This window comes from Bubalus kerabau, chromosome 19 (assembly GCF_029407905.1).
Source record: "Bubalus kerabau isolate K-KA32 ecotype Philippines breed swamp buffalo chromosome 19, PCC_UOA_SB_1v2, whole genome shotgun sequence".
Lineage (NCBI taxonomy): Eukaryota > Metazoa > Chordata > Mammalia > Artiodactyla > Bovidae > Bubalus > Bubalus kerabau.
Window position 1 is genome coordinate 54,492,713 of NC_073642.1, and position 19,511 is coordinate 54,512,223.

The window sequence follows — 19,511 nt, forward strand, 5'->3', positions numbered from 1 at the left end:
CGTCATTGAAAGTTATTATTATGACCGAATCTTAATTTAATGTATCTATTTAATGTCAATATTATTAGTCAATAGTAATCAAAAGCTCATTCTTTATTCAACAAATATTTCAAGAATGCCTCTCTAAGTAATTCACTGCATCAGATTATTTACATACTATGTCTCCTCTGGAGTAGTCTATTGGATATAGTCCATAAAGGCAGGCCTTCCAGAGCAGAGAGTAGCTGAGAAATGTGGGGAATGGATCAGAAGGGAAAAAAGGACATTAGTAGATATATCTTATCTTAATTAATCACCATTGAAACACTTAACTTGAATAGCAAGCTCCTCCTTTTCTGAAACAGATACTGAGGCCAAAATAAGTATCTAAGGTATTATGCATAAAGCCACCTAACTACTAAGTATTATCTGAACTCAGGGTCTTCAGAAAATAGAGCCTATATTCTTATTCTTCTGCCTAACTATGCTCTGCTGCCTGCCTTGAAATATGAATAATATCTCAGAAATGCTGAACTCAACAATCTCAGTATCTCATATAACTCAATGAAGGTTAAACTAGGCATATCATTGACCATTATCTGGGAACTCTTGAAGAGGCATAAAAACACAGAGCCAATTAACTGAATGGCTTGTGGTGGCTGACTGAATTCATATGTCTCAATCCTAATATGGCCTCAAATTATTTAAACTGCTAGAAATTTATTTTTAAAAAGAATCAATTTCCTATTTCCAACAACTAGATAAGATATGTAATAAAAACATTATCAGTTTAAAAATATACAAATGATGTCTTAAAATTTAAAGAAGCAACATTACAAAGAGAAGAGAGTAGACACCCAAGCCACTATTTTCCCTGAGAGAATTTTCTAAATCTAACTGGGAGTCTGGAATTTAATTGATCTCAAGTAGGAGATAAGGCTGGGGCTACTATAATAACAAAAATTATATGCATATAATTTATAATGTCAAAATTAATAAAGGTAAAATATGGATTGAAACAAAGTAATACATAGTTAAATCAAAGATCAAGAAAGTACAAAATTGAAAAAGAAAAAAAAATTGTAGACCAAACAAACACACATAAAAACACAAGTTAAGACAATGGTACATAAATTTTCATGTACTGAGGAAAAATTTATGAAAAGTAGCTATGATCAGGGCACTAAAAATACAACCAAATAATTTAGAAATTAAAAATAAAAATGTGACTAAAATATGCAGCACATTTATAAATATATAGTATTTTATATAACATCTCACAATTTTAAGTAATCTATTTCAAGCTGGTTTTAGAAAAGGCAGAGGAACCAGAGATCAAATTGCCAACATCCACTGGATCATCAAAAAAGCAAGACAGTTCCAGAAAAACATCTATTTCTGCTTTATTGACTATGCCAAAGCCTTTGACTGTGTGGATCACAATAAACTGTGGAACATTCTGAAAGAGATGGGAATACCAGAACATCTGACCTGCCTCTTGAGAAACCTATATGCAGGTCAGGAAGCAACAGTTAGAACTGGACATGGAACAACAGACTGGTTCCACATAGGAAAAGGAGTACGTCAAGGCTGTATATTGTCACCCTGTTTATTTAACTTATATGCAGAGTACATCATGAGAAACGCTGGACTGGTAAACACAAGCTGGAATCAAGATTGCCAGGAGAAATATCAATACCCTCAGATACGCAGATGACACCACCCTTATGGCAGAAAGTGAAGAGGAACTCAAAAGCCTCTTAATGAGAGTGAAAGAGGAGACTGAAAAGGTTGGCTTAAAGCTCAAGATTCAGAAAACGAAGATCATGGCATCTGGTCCCATCACTTCATGGGAAATAGATGGGGAAACGTGGAAACAGTGTCAGACTTTATTTTTCTGGGCTCCAAAATCACTTCAGATGGTGATTGCAGCCATGAGATTAAAAGACACTTACTCCTTGGAAGTAAAGTTATGACCAACCTAGATAGCATATTGAAAAGCAGAGACATTACTTTGCCAACAAAGGTCCATCTAGTCAAGGCCATGGTTTTTCCAGTGGTCATGTATGGAAGTGAGTTGGACTGTGAAGAAGGCTGTGTGCCGAAGAATTGATGCTTTTGAAGTGTGGTGTTGGAGAAGACTCTTGAGAGTCCCTTGGACTGCAAGGAGATCCAACCAGTCCCTTCTGAAGGAGATCAGCCCTGAGATTTCTTTGGAGGGAATGATGCTGAAGCTGAAACTCCAGTACTTTGGCCACCTCATGCGAAGTGTTAACTCATTGGAAAAGACTCTGATGCTGGGAGGGATTGGGGGCAGGAGGAGAAGGGGACGACAGAGGATGAGATGGCTGGATGGCATCACTGACTCGATGGACATGAGTCAGAGTGAACTCCGGGAGCTGGTGATGGACAGGGAGGCCTGGCGTGCTGCGATTTATGGGGTCGCAAAGAGTCAGACACGACTGAGAGACTAAACTGAACTGAACTGATGGGTTAAGCAAGACATTTTAATGAAAATAATAAAAACTATAGAAGAAAATTATAATGAAAATACTACCTAATTTAACCTGAGATATACCTGAAGTGAAGTTTTAGAAGCAAATATATATAAAGCTTCAGTCAGTCAGTCAAGTCAGTTCAGTCGCTCAGTCGTGTCCAACTCTTTACGACCCCATGAATCGCAGCACACCACGCCTCCCATTCCATCACCAACTCCCGGAGTTCACTGAGACCCACGTCCATCGAGTCAGTGATGCCATCCAGCCATCTCATCCTCTGTCGACCCCTTCTTTTCCTGCCCCCAATCCCTCCCAGCATCAGAGTCTTTTCCAATGAGTCAACTCTTCGCATGAGGTGGCCAAAGTACTGGAGTTTCAGCTTCAGCATCATTCCCTCCAAAGAAATCTCAGGGCTGATCTCCTTTAGAAGGGACTGGTTGGATCTCCTTGCAGTCCAAGGGACTCTCAAGAGTCTTCTCCAACACCACACTTCAAAAGCATCAATTCTTCGGCACACAGCCTTCTTCACAGTCCAACTCTCACATCCATACATGACCACAGGAAAAACCATAGCCTTGACTAGACGGACCTTTGTTGGCAAAGTAATGTCTCTGCTTTTTAATATGCTATCTAAGTTGGTCATAACTTTCCTTCCAAGTAGGTAAAAGTAAATGGTTAGTGGCTTCATTTCCCATCTGTGCTTGGAAAACTGAGTTGCTCATAGGACTCTATTTCTTGGTCTGAGAACTGTTTCAGTTCAGTTCAGTCGCTCAGTCGTGTCCAACTATTTGTGACCCAATGAATCACAGCACGCCAGGCCTCCTGTCCACACTAATCCCAGAGTTCCCTCAAACTCATATCCATCAAGTCGGTGATGCCATCCAACCATCCCATCCTCTGTCGTCCCCTTCTCTTCCTACCCCTAATCCCTCCCAGCATCAGCGTCTTGTCCAATGAGTCAACTCTTCTCATCAGGTGGCCAAAGTACTGGAGTTTCAGCTTCAGCATCAGTCCTTCCAATGAACACCCAGGACTGATCTCCTTTAGGATGCACTGGTTGAAATTCCTTGCAGTCCAAGGGACTCTCAAGAGTCTTCTCCAACACCACACTTAAAAAGCATCAATTCTTCGGCACCCAGCTATCTTCACAGTCCAACTCTCACATCCATAAATGACCAGTGGAAAAACCACTGCCATGACTAGATGGACCTTTGTTGGCGAAGTAATATCTCTGCTTTTCAATATGCTATCTAGGTTGGTCATAACTTTCCTTCCAAGGAGTAAGCATCTTTTGATTTCATGGCTGCAGTCACCATCTGCAGTAGTTTTGGAGCCCCAAAAAATAAAGGCTGACACTGTTTCCACTGTTTCCCCATCTATTTCCCATGAAGTGATGGGACCGGATGCCATGATCTTCGTTTTCTGAATATTGAGTTTTAAGCCAACTTTTTCACTCTCCTCTTTCACTTTCATCAAGAGGCTTTTGAGTTCCTCTTCATTTTCTGCCATAAGGGTGGTGTCATCTGCATATCTGAGGTTATTGATATTTCTCCCGGCAATCTTGATTCCAGCTTGTGCTTCTTCCAATCCAGCATTTCTCATGATGTACTCTGCATATAAGTTAAATAAGCAAGGTGACAATATACAGCCCTGACATACTCCTTTTCCTATGTGGAACCAGTCTGTTGTTCCATGTCCAGTTCTAACTGTTGCTTCCTGACCTGCATATAGGTTTCTCAAGAGGCAGGTCAGGTGTTCTGGTATTCCCATCTCTTTCAGAATGTTCCACAGTTTATTGTGATCCACACAGTCAAAGGCTTTGGCATAGTCAATAAAGCAGAAATAAATGTTTTTCTGGAACTGTCTTGCTTTTTGATGATCCAGTGGATGTTGGCAATTTGATCTCTGGTTCCTCTGCCTTTTCTAAAACCAGCTTGAACATCCGGAAGTTCACAGTTCACATATTGCTGAAGCCTGGCTTGGAGAATTTTGAGCATTACTTTACTAGTGTGTGAGATGAGTGCAATTGTGCAGTAGTTTGAACATTCTTTGGCATTGCCTTTCTTTGTGATTGGAATGAAAACTGACCTTTTCCAGTCCTGTGGCCACTGCAGAGTTTTCCAAATTTGCTGGCATATTGAGTGCAGCACTTTCACAGCATCATCTTTCAGGATTTGAAATAGTTCAACTAGAATTCCATCACCTCCACTAGCTTTGCTCGTTGTGATGCTTTCTAAGGCCACTTGACCTCACATTCCAGGATGTCTGGCTCTAGGTGAGTGGTCAAACCATCATGATTATCTGGGTCCTGAAGATCTTTTTTTGCATAGTTCTGTGTATTCTTGCCACCTCTTCTTAATATCTTCTGCTTCTGTTAGGTCCATACCATTTCTGTCCTTTATCGAGCCCATCTTTGCATGAAATGTTCCCTTAGTATCTCTAATTTTCTTGACGAGATCTTAGTCTTTCCCATTCTATTGTTTTCCTCTATTTCTTTGCATTGATCACTGAGGAAGGCTTTCTTATCTCTCCTTGCTATTCTTTGGAACTCTGCATTCAGATGCTTATATCTTTCCTTTTCTCATTTGCTTTTCACTTCTCCTCTTTTCACAGCTATTTTTAAGGCCTCCTCAGACAGCCATTTTGCTTTTTTGCATTTTTTTTTCTCATGGGGATGGTCTTGATCCCTTTCTCCTGTACAATGTCACGAACCTTCGTCCATAATTCATCAGGTAATCTGTCTACCAGATCTAGTCCCTTAAATCTATTTCTCACTTCCACTGTAATCATAAGGGATTTCATTTAAGTCATACCTGAATGGTCTAGTGGTTTCCCCTACTTTCTTCAATTTAAGTCTGAATTTGGTAATAAGGAGTTCATGATCTGAGCCACAGTCAGCTCCCTGTTTTGTTTTTGCTGACTGTATAGAGCTTATCCATCTTTGGCTGCAAAGATTATAATCAATCTGATCAGTGTTGACCATCTGGTGATGTCCATGTGTAAAGTCTTCTCTTGTGTTGTTTAAAGAGAGTGTTTGCTATGACCTGTGCTTTCTCTTGGCAAAACTCTATTAGCCTTTGCCCTGCTTCATTCCGTACTCCAAGGCCAAATTTGCCTGTTACTCCAGGTGTTTCTTGACTTCCTACTTTTGCATTCCAGTCCTCTATAATGAAAAGGACATCTTTTTTGGGTGTTAGTTCTAAAAGGTCTTGTAGGTCTTCATAGAACCGTTCAACTTCAGCTTCTTCAGCATTACTGGTTGGGGCATAGGCTCGGATTACCATGATATTGAATGGTTTGCCTTGGAAACGAACAGAGGTCATTCTGTCATTTTTGAGATTGCATCCAAGTACTGCATTTCAGACTCTTTTGTTGACCATGATGGCTACTCCATTTCTTCTGAGGGATTCCTGCCCGCAGTAGTAGATACAATGGTCATCTGAGTTAAATTCACCCATTCCAGTCCATTTAGTTCGCTTATTCTTAGAATGCCGATGTTCACTCTTGCCATCTCCTGTTTGACCACTTCCAATTTGCCTTGATTCATGGACCTGACATTCCAGGTTTCTATGCAATATTGCTCTGTACAGCATCGGACCTTGCTTCTATCACCAGTCACATCCACAGCTGGGTATTGTTTTTGCTTTGGCTCCATCCCTTCATTCTTTCTGGAGTTATTTCTCCACTGATCTCATGTAGCATATTGGGCACCTACCAACCCTAGGAGTTCCCCTTTCAGTATCCTATCATTTTGCCTTTTCATACTGTTCATGGGGTTCTCAAGGCAAGAATACTGAAGTGGTTTACCATTCCCTTCTCCACTGGACCACATTCTGTCAGACCTCTCCACCATGACCCGCCCCTCTTGGGTGGCCCCACATGGCATGGCTTAGTTTCATTCAGTTAAACAAGGCTGTGGTCTGTGTGATCAGATTGGCTAGTTTTTTGTGATTATGGTTTCAATGTGTCTGCCCTCTGATGCCCTCTCACAACACCTACCATCTTCCTTGGGTTTCTCTTACCTTGGACGTGGGGTATCTGTTCATGGCTGCTCCAGCAAAGTGCCACCTCTGCTCCTTACCTTGGATGAGGGTATCTCCTCATGGCTGCCCCTCCTTACCTTGAAGGTGGAGTAGCTCGTCTCAGCCCTCCTGCACCACGCAGCACATTGGTATTTTTATTAGTTGTGCATTTAGGAGTTCTGCACATTTCCATGTGTGAAGAAGCAAACACTTAAAAAGAAGATCTCAAGAATAGTCAAGTTATCCCTGAAGATAAATCAGGCAGAAAAATAATAACAGTGTGATATTGGTAGATATTGACAAATAGATGGACTGGAAGAGAGAACACAATTGCATACATATAGAAACCTGAGATTTGATCAATTGACTTGCATTATACATTATACAAAAGCATCAATTCTGGATGACCTAAGCTCTTATATATAGAAGCCAACACTAAAACTTAAAAGAAAATATAGAATAGCTTCAATCATCTTGCTCTATATTGAGAAACATCACTGCAGATGGTGACTGCAGCCATGAAATTAAAAGATGCTTACTCCTTGGAAGGAAAGTTATGACCAACCTAGATAGCATATTCAAAAGCAGAGACATTACTTTGCCAACAAAGGTCCGTCTAGTCAAGGCTATGGTTTTTCCCGTGGTCATGTACGGATGTGAGAGTTGGACTGTGAAGAAGGCTAAGCACCAAAGAACTGATGCTTTTGAACTGTGGTATTGGAGAAGACTCTTGAGAGTCCCTTGGACTGCAAGGAGATCCAACCAGTCCATTCTGAAGGAGATCAGCCCTGGGATTTCTTTGGAAGGAATGATGCTGAAGCTGAAACTCCAGTACTTTGGCCACCTCAGGCAAAGAGTTGACTCTTTGGAAAAGACCCTGATGCTGGGAGGGATTGGGGGCAGGAGGAGAAGGGGACAACAGAGGATGAGATGGCTGGATGGCATCACCGACTCAATGGACATGAGTTTGAGTGAACTCCGGGAGTTGGTGATGGACAGGGAGGCCTGGCATGCTGCGATTCATGGGGTCGCAAAGAGTCGGACATGACTGAGCGACTGAACTGAACTGAACTGAACTGAAGTAGGATTCCAAAATGCATAAGTAAGAAAACTAAATTACTTAAGTCAATTGCATTACATTTAAGCACATCTATTTTTAAAAAAGTATCATTCCATAAATAAAAAGATAAGCCACATGCTAGAAAAAGATGTTACAGTACATATAACTGATGAGACAAGTATCTAGAATATATAAAAATGCCTATAAATCAAGAAATAATAAACAAGTCAAAAGGCTACAATGAACATTTAACAAAGAAAAAACAAAAGCTTAACAAATGTATCAAAACATTCACAACCTTATCACAATGTAGAGAAATGCATATTATAACTATATAATGAGATTCAATCTCATACCCTTCTAATTGTCAAAATTAAATATATGTAATATGTTCAATATATTCATACTAATATTATTTAATATTTTGTATAAATATCACATGTCTATTTATCTTCTTAATAAGTAGTGGTGAAGATGTGGATCAACATGAATATTCCCATAATGCTAGCAGAAGTATAAATTTATCAAACCAGTTGAGAAAAAAATCTAGGATTACCTACCGAAGTCTGAATATGGCAATATTCTATGATCCTGAAATTCTACTCCTAGGCCTAGCAGTACAGATTTACAGAAATTCCCAGTGGCTCAGATGGTAAAGAGTCTGCCAGCAAGGCAGGAAATCAGGGTCCAATCCCTAGTTCAGGAAGATCCCCTGGATTAAGAAATAGCAACCCACTCTAATATTCTTGTCTGGGAAATCCCATGGACAGAGGAGCCTGGAGGTCTACAGTCCATGGGGTTGCAAAAAATTGGACACGACTTAGTGATTAAACAACAACTAAAGGATGGAAACATAGGGCTGTAGATATAGATATTGGAGAAGGAAATGGCAACCCACTCCAGTACTCTTGCCTGGAAAATCCCACGGATGGAGGAGCCTGGTAGGCTGTAGTCCATGGGGTCACTAAGAGTCGGACATGACTGAGCGACTTCACTTTCACTTTTCACTTTCATGCATTGGAGAAGGAAATGGCAACCCACTCCAGTGTTCTTGCCTGGAGAATCCCAGGGATGGGGGAGGCTGGTGGGCTGCCATTTATGGGGTTGCACAGAGTTGGACATGACTGAAGCAGCTTAGCAGAAGCAGCAGCAGCAGCAGAAATAGATACAGATAAAGATATAAACTCAGACAGAAGACCATATTTAGACAGTAAGAAGAGGTATGGGTGTGTGTGGACAAAAATACCAAACTCTAAGTATGGGGCTAAATGGAAATCAAGATACAGAGGAAAGAAATTCCTACCTGCTTTTCCCTTCTGGCCCCACTAAAACACCGGTAGTAAGGCAATCAACCTTATACTTCCTCAAGAGCAGTACAGAGCATCCTTTTTTTTGGGGGGGGGAGGGGAGCGGGAGGGAAAGAACTAAAAATACCGACAAATTGAATATATGTTTATATAAATACAGGCCATAGGACTGGAAAAGATCATTTTTTTATTTCAATCCCAGAGAAAGGCAATGCCAAAGACTGTTCAAATTACCATACAATTGCACTCATTTCACATGCTAGCAAGATTATGTTCAAAATCCTTCAAGCTAGGCTTCAGCAGTACATGAACTGAGAATATCCAGATATACAAGCTGGATTTAGAACAGGCAGGGGAACCAGAGATCAAATTGCCAACATCCGTTGGATCACAGAGAAGTCAAGATAATCCCCCCAAAAAATCTATTTCTGCTTCACTGACAAGGCTAAAGCCTTTGACTGTGTGGATCTCAACAAACTAGAATATTCTTACAGAGATGGAAATACCAGACAACATTATCTGCCTCCTGAGAAACCTATATGCAGGACAAGAAGCAGCAGTTAGAACTGGACATGGAACAATGAACTGGTTCAAAATTGGGAAAGGAGTACGTCAAGGCTATATACTGTCACCCTACTTATTTAACTTATATGCCGAAACATCATGCGAAATGCCGAGCTAGATGAAGCACAGGCTGGAATGGAGACTGCTCTGTATGATGCGCCTGTATGAACTTCACCACTGGAGCAGCATCATGGTTATGTCTTGGCTGTGTTATGGTTTTGTTATGGCTGCTGCTCTGGCCGCTGCCTCAGCCAGAAAAGAAGCTGTGTTATGGCTGCCATGCCAGCCAGGAGTGAATAAACCATTGAATCTTTTTCCAGCCTCTTAGCTCGCATCTTGCTTACCCTGGGTTCAGTGAACAGCGCAGACAATGTGAACAGTGAGACAATTGGTGCTGTGAACAGGGTCAGCAAGACAATTGGTATAGTTGGCAGGATAAACAGCAATACAACAGCATATTAAAAAGCAGAGACATTACGTTGCAGACAAAGGTCCATAGAGTCAAAGCTATGATTTTCCATGAGTCATGTATGGATGTGAGAGTTAGGCCTTAAAGAAGGCTGAGCGCCAAAGAATTGATGCTTTTGAACTGTGGTGTTAGAGAAGACTCCTGAGAGTCCCTTGGACTGCAATGAGATCAAATCAGTCAATTCTAAAGGAAATCAACACTGAATATTCTTTGGAAGGACTGATGCTGAAGCTGAAGCTCCAATACTTTGGCCTCCTGATACAGAGAGTCAACTCATTAGAAAAGACCCCAAAGCTGGAAAAGACTGAAGGCAGGAGAAGGGGATGACAGAGGATGAGATGGTTGGATGGCATCACAGGCTGAATGGACATGAGTGAGCAAACTCTGGGAGATGGTGAAGGACAGGGGAGCCTAGTGTGCTGCAGTCCATGGGGTCAGAGAGTCAGACAGGACTTAGTAAATGAGAAACAACAACAAAATTTAATTATTTAAAATTAATAGTTTGACTGCTCCTTTTAAAAATTACAAAAACAAGGAGTATTAATTTATACCATCCCAAACCTAAGTCTTTAGAGCTTTCCTCTGTCTATATCAGTTCTTCTGTTGATCATACCTATTTCCTCTAGTGACTCTCATGCGATCACAGTCTCCACTGGACCAGAACATATACCCTAGCTACTTGCTTATAATCTCTCCAAACTTGATAAATCCATTCAAACATGTCCGCAGAACTCAACTACAAACTCTAATCACAACTTGTTCTTCCTTCAGGGGATCCCTAACTTTGTATGTGATACCACCATCTTCCCTTTACTCAGGACCCCAAACCTGTAGCCCTTTTGATTCCTATCTTTCTGTCACACAACATGTCATCAAATTATTTGTACATCAAAAGATACTTCATAGCATCTCCTCCCAGGCTCCTGACATAGTCCAAGCCATGATCCTCTTTGATGTCAGCTTCCCAGGTGGCGCTAGCGGTAAAGAACCTGCCTGCCTGCAGGAGACATAAGAGAGGCGGGTTCAGTTCCTAGATCAGGAAGATCCTCTGGAGTAGGAAATGACAATCCACTCCAGTATTCTTGCCTGGAGAACCCCATGGACAGAGGAGCCTGGTGGGCTATGGTCCATGGGGCTGCACAGAGTTGGACACAACTGAAGTGACTGAGCATGCATGACTTGCACTTTCAACTGGCAGCCCAGCCTTCCCTTTTGCATTTCATACACCAGTCACCATACAACAGCCAGAAGGTGCTTTAAAAATATATATTTAACTAAGTCACTGCTCTGCCACAAACCATTTCATGGTTTCTCACTTCACCCAGAATAACACTCAAAGGTTTTACTAAAGTCTCCAAGGGTTGCTTATACTCGGGTCCTGGCAAGCTCTCCATGACACCTTCTGCCATTTTTGCCATTGCCCCCTTTGCCTCCTTACTGTTTCTCAAACACACACTATGGTTTTGGCTCAGAGACAAAGTTTTGCTGTTCCTGCTACCTAAGCACACTTATCCAAACCGTACCAATACAGCTCTCTTCTTCACTTTACTGTACTCTGCTTATGTCTTATCTCTTCCAAGAAGCCTTCCCTACATGTGGTTCCTTATTAATATAACCCCCCCCAACTATCCCTTTCACTTGTTCATTTATTTTATTCATTAAAAAAATTCAAATAAAAGTTGAACTTCTATGGTAAATCAATCCTACTTTTAGGTATCAAGAACATAATACAAATAAACAGATGCAAATTTGAAAGGACATATGCCAGATGTTATTTCTGGATTTCAGTATCAACAACAGGAAAATTCTTTTGATGTGTTTCATCTAATAGAAAAGAAACATAGAAACACATACCCAAAGAAAAGGGGCATGAAACTATATAAAGAAGCAAAGTTGCCACAATGCCTCTGCTCTGGCCTGGCCCTCATTATGCCTGCAATACCTCAACAGTCAGTGATTTAAGGAAGTCCATCCTTACTCCCACGTGTCCTAAAATGTGTTTCATTAGGTGGCTCTCTTTATTGTTTTCATTCTAAGCCTGACAAGTAGATCCCATTCTACATTTCACAATTGCAAAATTGCTCTCCCCAGATATATTCTGCACTATTAAATTAAGCAGCCTTCCATTAGCAAAACTGATTCTCAACCATAATTACTCAAGAGGGAAGAGAGTAGGAAATAAGAAGAGACTTAACATCACTTTCATTTCCTGAGGCAGGTGATCAGAAATCAATATGACTGAGCTTTTTTCCTACAGTTATCAAAGTAAAAACAAAGCAAGACAATTTAAGTTTTAAATGCTTCTCCTTTCCATCTCATAGAAACATATCCTGCATCTACAAAAGAAAATGACTCATAAACAATACAATTTTAAAATATAATTTAAAGACACAGTATGTTTATTTTTTAAGAAAATAAATATATGTGATCTGAAGTGACTCTTTGTGACCCCACAGACTGTAACCTACCAGGCTCCTCCAACCAAGGATTTTCCAGGCAAGAATATTAGAGTAGGTTGCCATTTCCTTCTCCAGGAGATCTTCCTGACCCAGGGATGGAACCTGGATCTTCTGCATTGTAGGCAGATGCTTTACCATCTGAGCCACCAGGGAAGTCATGCATGATCTAATAGTAACATAGAGGAAAACAATAGAATGGGAAAGACTAGAGATCTCTTCAAGAAAATTAGAGATACCAAGGGAACATTTCATGCAAAGATGGGCTTGATAAAGGACAGAAATGGTATGGACCTAACAGAAGCAGAAGATATTAAGAAGAGGTGGCAAGAATACACAGAAGAACTGTACAAAAAAGATCTTCACGACCAAGATAATCACAATGGTGTGATCACTCATCTAGAGCCAGACATCCTGGAATGTGAAGTCAAGTGGGCCTTAAGCATCACTACTAACAAAGCAAGTGGAGGTGATGGAAACCAGTTGAGCTACTTCAAATCCTGAAAGATTATGCTGTGAAAGTGCTGCACTCAATATGCCAGCAAATTTGGAAAACTCAGCAGTGGCCACAGGACTGGAAAAGGTCAGTTTTCATTCCAATCCCAAAGAAAGGCAATGCCAAAGAATGCTCAAACTACCGCACAATTGCACTCATCTCACATGCTAGTAAAGTAATGCTCAAAATTCTCCAAGCCAGGCTTCAGCAATACGTGAACCATGAAGTTCCTGATGTTCAAGCTGGTTTTAGAAAAGGCAAGGGAACCAGAGATCAAATTGACAACATTCGCTGGATCATTGAAAAAGCAAGAGAGTTCCAGAAAAACATCTATTTCTGCTTTATTGACTATGCCAAAGCCTTTGACTGTGTGGATCACAATAAACTGTGGAAAATTTTGTAAGAGATGGGAATACCAGAACATCTGACCTGCCTCTTGAGAAACCTATATGCAGGTCAGGAAGCAACAGTTAGAACTGGACATGGAACAACAGACTGGTTCCAAATAGGAAAAGGAGTACATCAAGGCTGTATATTGTCACCCTGCTTATTTAACTTCTATGCAGAGTGCATCATGAGAAACACTGGGCTGGAAGAAGCACAAGCTGGAATCAAGATTGCCGGGAGAAATATCAATACCCTCAGATATGCAGACAACACCACCCTTATGGCAGAAAGTGAAGAGGAACTAAAAAGCCTCTTGATAAAAGTGAAAGAGGAGAGTGAAAAAGTTGCTTAAAGCTCAACATTCAGAAAATGAAGATCATGGCATCCGGTCCCATCACTTCATGGGAAATAGATGGGGAAATGGTGGAAACAGCATCCGACTTTATTTTTGGGGGTTCCAAGATCACTGCAAATGGTGATTGAAGCCATGAAATTAAAAGACGCTTACTCCTTGGATGGAAAATTATGACCAACCTAGATATCATATTGAAAAGCAGAGAAATTACTTTGCCAACAAAGGTCCGTCTAGTCGAGGCTATGGTTTTTCCTGTGGTCATGTATGGATGCAAGAGTTGGACTGTGAAGAAAGCTGAGTGCTGAAGAATTGATGCTTTTGAAGTGTGGTGTTGGATAAGACTCTTGAGAGTCCCTTGGACTGCAAGGAGATCCAACCAGTCCATCCTAAAGGAGATCAGTCCTGGGTGTTCATTGGAAGGACTGATGCTAAAGCTGAAACTCCAATACTTTGGCCACCTGATGCGAAGAGTTGACTCATTGGAAAATACTTTGATGCTGGGTGGGATTGGGGGCAGAAGGAGAAGGGGACGACAGAGGATAAGATGGCTGGATGGCATCACCGACTCAATGGACATGAGTCTGAGTGATCTCTGGGAGTTGGTGATGGACAGGGAGGCCTGGTGTACTCTGATTCATGGGGTCACAAAGAGTCGGACACGACTGAGCGACTGAACTGAACTGAAAGTAGTCAAATGGTGAAAATTGAACGAGAGAAGTCGTTCATTATAATGAAGCAAAAGCAGCACAAATGTCTGCTCTCATTGAAAAGAAATATGAAAGGAATAAAATGAAAGTCATTCAGTCATGTCCGACTCTTTGCGACCCCATGGACTATACAGTCCATGGAATTCTCCAGGCCAGAATACTGGAGTGGGTAGCCTTTCCCTTCTCCAGGGCATCTTCCCAACCCAGGGATCAAACCCAAGTCTCCTGCGTTGCAGGCAAATTCTTTACTACTTGAGTCACAAGGGAAGCCCAAGAATACTGGAGTGGGTATCCTATCCCTTCTCCGCCGATCTTCCCATCCCAGGAATCCAACCGGGGTCTCCTTCATTACAGGCAGATTCTTTACCTATTGAGCTATCAGGGAAGCCCATAAAATGAATAATAATCAATCTTATAATGTCTTGTATTTATATTTATTTACTCACCTAATCTTTATTGAGCCTATATAACACAATTAATCATATGTAGATACAATTATTAAATACTTTTAAAATTGTTTTAAAATTTCAAGTTTTATTACTCAAGTTATGCATTCATTTTCAAGGTTTCTTAACAAATGAGTAAAACCAGTTATTTTGAATATATACTAACAAAGACAAGGAAACTACAACATTATAAAAGAAAAACATGAAGAAGATATATGAGGAATTTAAGCAAAGCAAACAAAAAAACTTGATATCTAGATAATTGAAGCAAAAGTGGTTGCTTTTTAATTTTATGTAACTTATTTAGATTTGATTATCTTAATTCTCATGTTTTTTCTTTAGTAAAATATTTGCCATCTATAAAAATTGAGTTAGGCAATCATTTTGTTCATTTAACAAATGGAGACAAATGTAGGCTAAAAAGAGTTCATTCCCTTGTCTCTGAGGCAGGTCTTCTCTATTGTGTTGCACTCTTTCAGAATATGTTCTTCAGAGCAGTCATTCCTCCTTCCAGTCCTGTGCAAGGAGCCTGCCACACAAAATACTATAAGAAGATGTCATCAGGAACTGGATCCACCTGGCATTTCTACATGGACAGAACACTACACACTCCAAGGGGTTGTTGACAATCCTCTAAGGACGAGTAGACAAGAAGATCAAACTGTAGAATACAGGCAATGAAACTTCATCCAAGTCTTCTACAGTTTGATATGTGAAGAGATCTAGCACAGTTTACCAGCTTCCTAGACCCAGCTTCTCCTACCAGTTTATTCAAAGATAAAGATATGGGTGTCATAAAGTATGGAATAGAGCAAAAAATAAAGATGTTAATTGCCTAACTAGATTTTTATTATTCTTTCTATTTGAGCAAGAACACTTCATTTCATTACACTTCAGGCTAAGTGCAATGATTTAAGCTTTTGCTTTTCATTAAGTGACAGATATTAGAAAAGAGAGTGTGCATTTAATAGTATCATTATAGTCTCCCTGTTGTATATCTAAGATGTAATCATGGAAAATTTGAAACTAATAACATACTCAAAGTCTTAAAATAACTTGTAATGACAGATAATACTTCCTACTCCTGAACGAGTATAAATGAGGAATACATGAATACACAATGTGCTTTATAATCTCATGCTGTTTCCCTAATCTATCGTAACTACAATAGCCTTAAGTAAAAGTAAGTCATGATGCTTTTTATGTTGACATAAAAAGCTTCTCACCCAAATGAAGCATTCCTCCCTGAGATTTAACTATCAGACTAGGGTGCTATAACTCCTAAATGATGAAAACTATTAGTGTTTACAACAGTTAAGTGCCAAAATCAATAGATGTATATTAAATTACAACAAATGGCTAGGGTAAATTAAAATTGTCGCCATATGCTGTGGAACTTGTCTCATGGTTCAGAGTAAGCAGTTAATTGAATCAATAATAAAAGCCAAGGAATTACTGTTAAATTTAGCAGATAATTATTGATCACCTCACTTTAATGCTATACTATTTTATAGCTATTTATTTTTTCACTATTTATAGCTAAGTAAATAAATACATTTCAAACTATATTACTTAAATATTTTAGTAAGCAAATAAAAATTTTTGGAGGAACATCTCCATTTCAAATTGTTGATGAGTTTTTAAATGTCCATGGCAAAGTGGGCAAATTAGCATGCTCTATTCCTGACTAGGTGATCAAGTTCTAGTCTACACATGAAAGCTTAATCTGAAAGTAGGAAGAAAGATATTCATGTCCAGTTCTAGTATATTCTAGCAAAGGCAATAAATATTACTATTTTGATTCCTTATGATTAGGTAAACCAAAGAATAGAAGAGAAAAGAGAAAAAAAAAAATCCCTCAATATTTGACCTGCCCTCCTATTTCTGTTAACAGGTGTTGCCCCAGAATCATATAGCTGCTCTTCCCTGGAATGGAAATTAACTGTTCTTTTCTGAAGGAGGAAGCTGCAAAAAAAACAAGCAAGAACTGATTAGAAGGCTAGGCACAAGAGGGCGAAGACCAGACCTTCAGTAGACCTTGAGCCTCATTATCCACGCACTGTAACACATTAGCATGCTAAGTGACACACCTACCAGCATCACAACAATTGACAGTTACCATGGCAACAATCAGAGGAGCACAAAAAAGGACTGAAAAGGATCGTTGCCTCGGTACTGGATCCACAAACCATATCCCTGTTCTCAGATAAGTTATAAATATTCTTTCCTCTCTTCACTCAATTTCTTCCCAATTACCTCGACCTTCCTGTATATATGATGTCTCAGCCCTAATCAGGTTGAGAAATTGATTTTTGAACTAGGTTCAGAAGCCAGAGCAGGCTTCTCCATGCTCTGGCCAGTGAATTAACTTGTGCTGTTCCAGTCTCAGCAACAGTTTTTTATTGGTGATGCTAATCTGAGCGGAAAAAGAACCTCCCAAATTAGTCCCCTAGACCCCAGCACAGGTCCAGGAGATGAATTTGGTCACAGTTCTAGAGCAAGATGTATTGTCTAGGTTTTACCATTCACTGATGAAATGAATGACTCTCATTATGATGTTATTCTCATCATTAACATCATTCTCATTATGTTCAGTTCAGTTCAGTTCAGTTCAGTCCAGCTGCTCAGTCATGTCTGACTCTTTGCAACCTCATGGACTGCAGCAGGCCAGGCTTCCCTATCCAGTACCAACTCCCAGAGCTTACTCAAACTCATGTCCATCAAGTCAGTGATGCCATCCATCCATCTCATCCTCTGTTGTCCCCTTCTCCTTCTGCCTTCAATCTTTCTAATCAGTTCAGTTCAGTCTTTCTAATCAGGGTCTTTTCAAATGAGTCAGTTCTTTGAATTGGGTGGCCAAAGTACTGGAGCTTCAGCTTCAGCATCAGTCCTTCCAATGAATATTCAGGACTGACTTCCTTTAGGGTTGACATTTATTAACATAATACAATTATAAGTTATTTTCAACATGTATACACTGTGTATTTGTTAGTATTATGCTAAATACCAAATATGTATTTTTATTGGTCACATTAATCTTTAAAGGCATCTATTACTATTATTCTCATTTTCCAAATGACAAAGGTGAAAGAAGCACAGGCATATCTTGGGGATATTGTGGGTTTGGGTCCAGATCACTGCATTAAAACAAATATCACAATAAAGTGAGTCACATTTTTTTGGTGCCCTAGTATGTATAAAAGTTACATTTACACTACTTGTTGTTCAGTCGCTCAGTCATGTCCAACTCTTTGTGACCCCATGGACTGCAGCACACTAGGCTTTCCTATCCTTCACCGTCTCCCAGAACTTGCTCAAACTCATGTCCACTGAATCAGTGATGTCGACTCAATGGACGTGAATTTACATTATACTGTAGTCTATTAAGTGCACAATTGTGCGATGGCATTATGTCTTAAAAAATCTTTATTGTTGTGCTTGTGCTCAGTCGTGTCCAACTCTTTGCAACCCCAGGGACTGTGACTCACCAGGCTCTTTTTACATGGATTTTCCAGGCAACAATACTGGAGTGTGTTACCATGCCCTCTTCCAGAGGATCTTCCCCACCCAGGGGTGGAACCCACCTCTCCTGCATCTCCTGCATTGGCAGGTGGATTTTTTACCACTGAGCCACCTGGGGAGCCCTAATTTGAAAACCCTTCATTGCTAAAAAATGCTAACTATTATCTGAACCTTTGGCAAGTCATAATTGTTTTAAAATATTAATATCAAAGATCCCAGATCCCAGATCATCATAGCAAATATAATAATAATGAAGTCAGTAATATTTTGAGAATTATCAAAATGTCACATGAAGAGCATTTCCAAATGCTGTTGGAAAAACTGAGCTGGTGGAATTCAATACAGGGTTGCACAGGCCTTGAATTTGAAAAAAATACTGTATCTGCAAAGCACACTTAAGTAAAGTGCAATAAAACAAGGTATCCTTGATAACTTGCCCAAGGTAAAACAATGAATAAATTACTGCAGAACCTAAGCCTGTCTGAATCGAAGACGTGTACTTAACTACTAAGTAAGAGTGATCATATCACACTGGATTCCCAGTATTCTGCTTTGGAAACTTGAAATCAGGTATTTCCTAAACAAGCCTATATTAGTGTAGCTCAGAGTCAGATATGACTAAGTGACTGAACAACAAAAACAATACATCTCATGTAATTCCCATAATCACTCATGTGTATCTTTGGTTTATGTCTGTCTTCCTCTACTAGACTAAGACACTTTCAGGGCAGGAAGTACATGTTACTTGTATTTTTACTAACCTCCTTCTACTCTTCCTTAAGTATAACATTATTGCGGAGGAAGAAATTTTCTTCTACCATTCTAAGTTCTTTGGTTGGTCTAAGAATTAAATTGACATGAGACAGATTGTTGTTGCTGTTTAGCTGCTAAGTCCTGTCCAACTTTGCAACCCCATGGACTGCAGCACACCAGGCTTCCCTGTCCTTCACTATCTCTAAGAGTGCTCAAACTCATTTCCATTGAGTCAGTGATGCCATCCAACCATATCATCCTTTGTCATCCCCTTCTCCTCCTGCCCTCAATCTTTCTCAGCATTCAGGGTCTTTTCCAATGAGTTGGCTCTTCACATCAAAGCCAACTCTTCACATGGCCAAAGCTTTGGAGCTTCAGCATCAGTCCTTCCAATGAATATTCAGGGCTGATTTCCTTTAAGATTGACTGGTTTGATCTCCTTGATGTCCAAGGGACTCTCAAGAGTCTTCTCTAGCACCACAGTTTGGAA

The 19,511-nt window shown here is 40.0% G+C and overlaps 1 protein-coding gene across 20 annotated transcripts in view; it reads right to left on the reverse strand.

Annotated features, from left to right (window-relative positions):
- Nucleotides 1–19,511, reverse strand: part of LOC129633627 (craniofacial development protein 2-like) — a 472,452-nt gene that overhangs the window by 219,949 nt on the left and 232,992 nt on the right. The window contains exons 4-5 of one of the 20 annotated variants that reach the window (XM_055555449.1): nucleotides 16,617–16,711; nucleotides 14,737–15,275 (exon numbers count right to left, since the gene is read on the reverse strand). The exons of 18 other annotated variants lie outside the window; for them this stretch is intronic. In XM_055555449.1, the coding sequence (XP_055411424.1) occupies nucleotides 15,222–15,275; nucleotides 16,617–16,711 (149 nt within the window). In that variant the 3' untranslated portion in view covers nucleotides 14,737–15,221. Of the gene's footprint in view, nucleotides 1–14,736; nucleotides 15,380–16,616; nucleotides 16,712–19,511 lie in introns of those variants that run through there. One more of the 20 variants, XM_055555435.1, reaches the window with a different exon arrangement.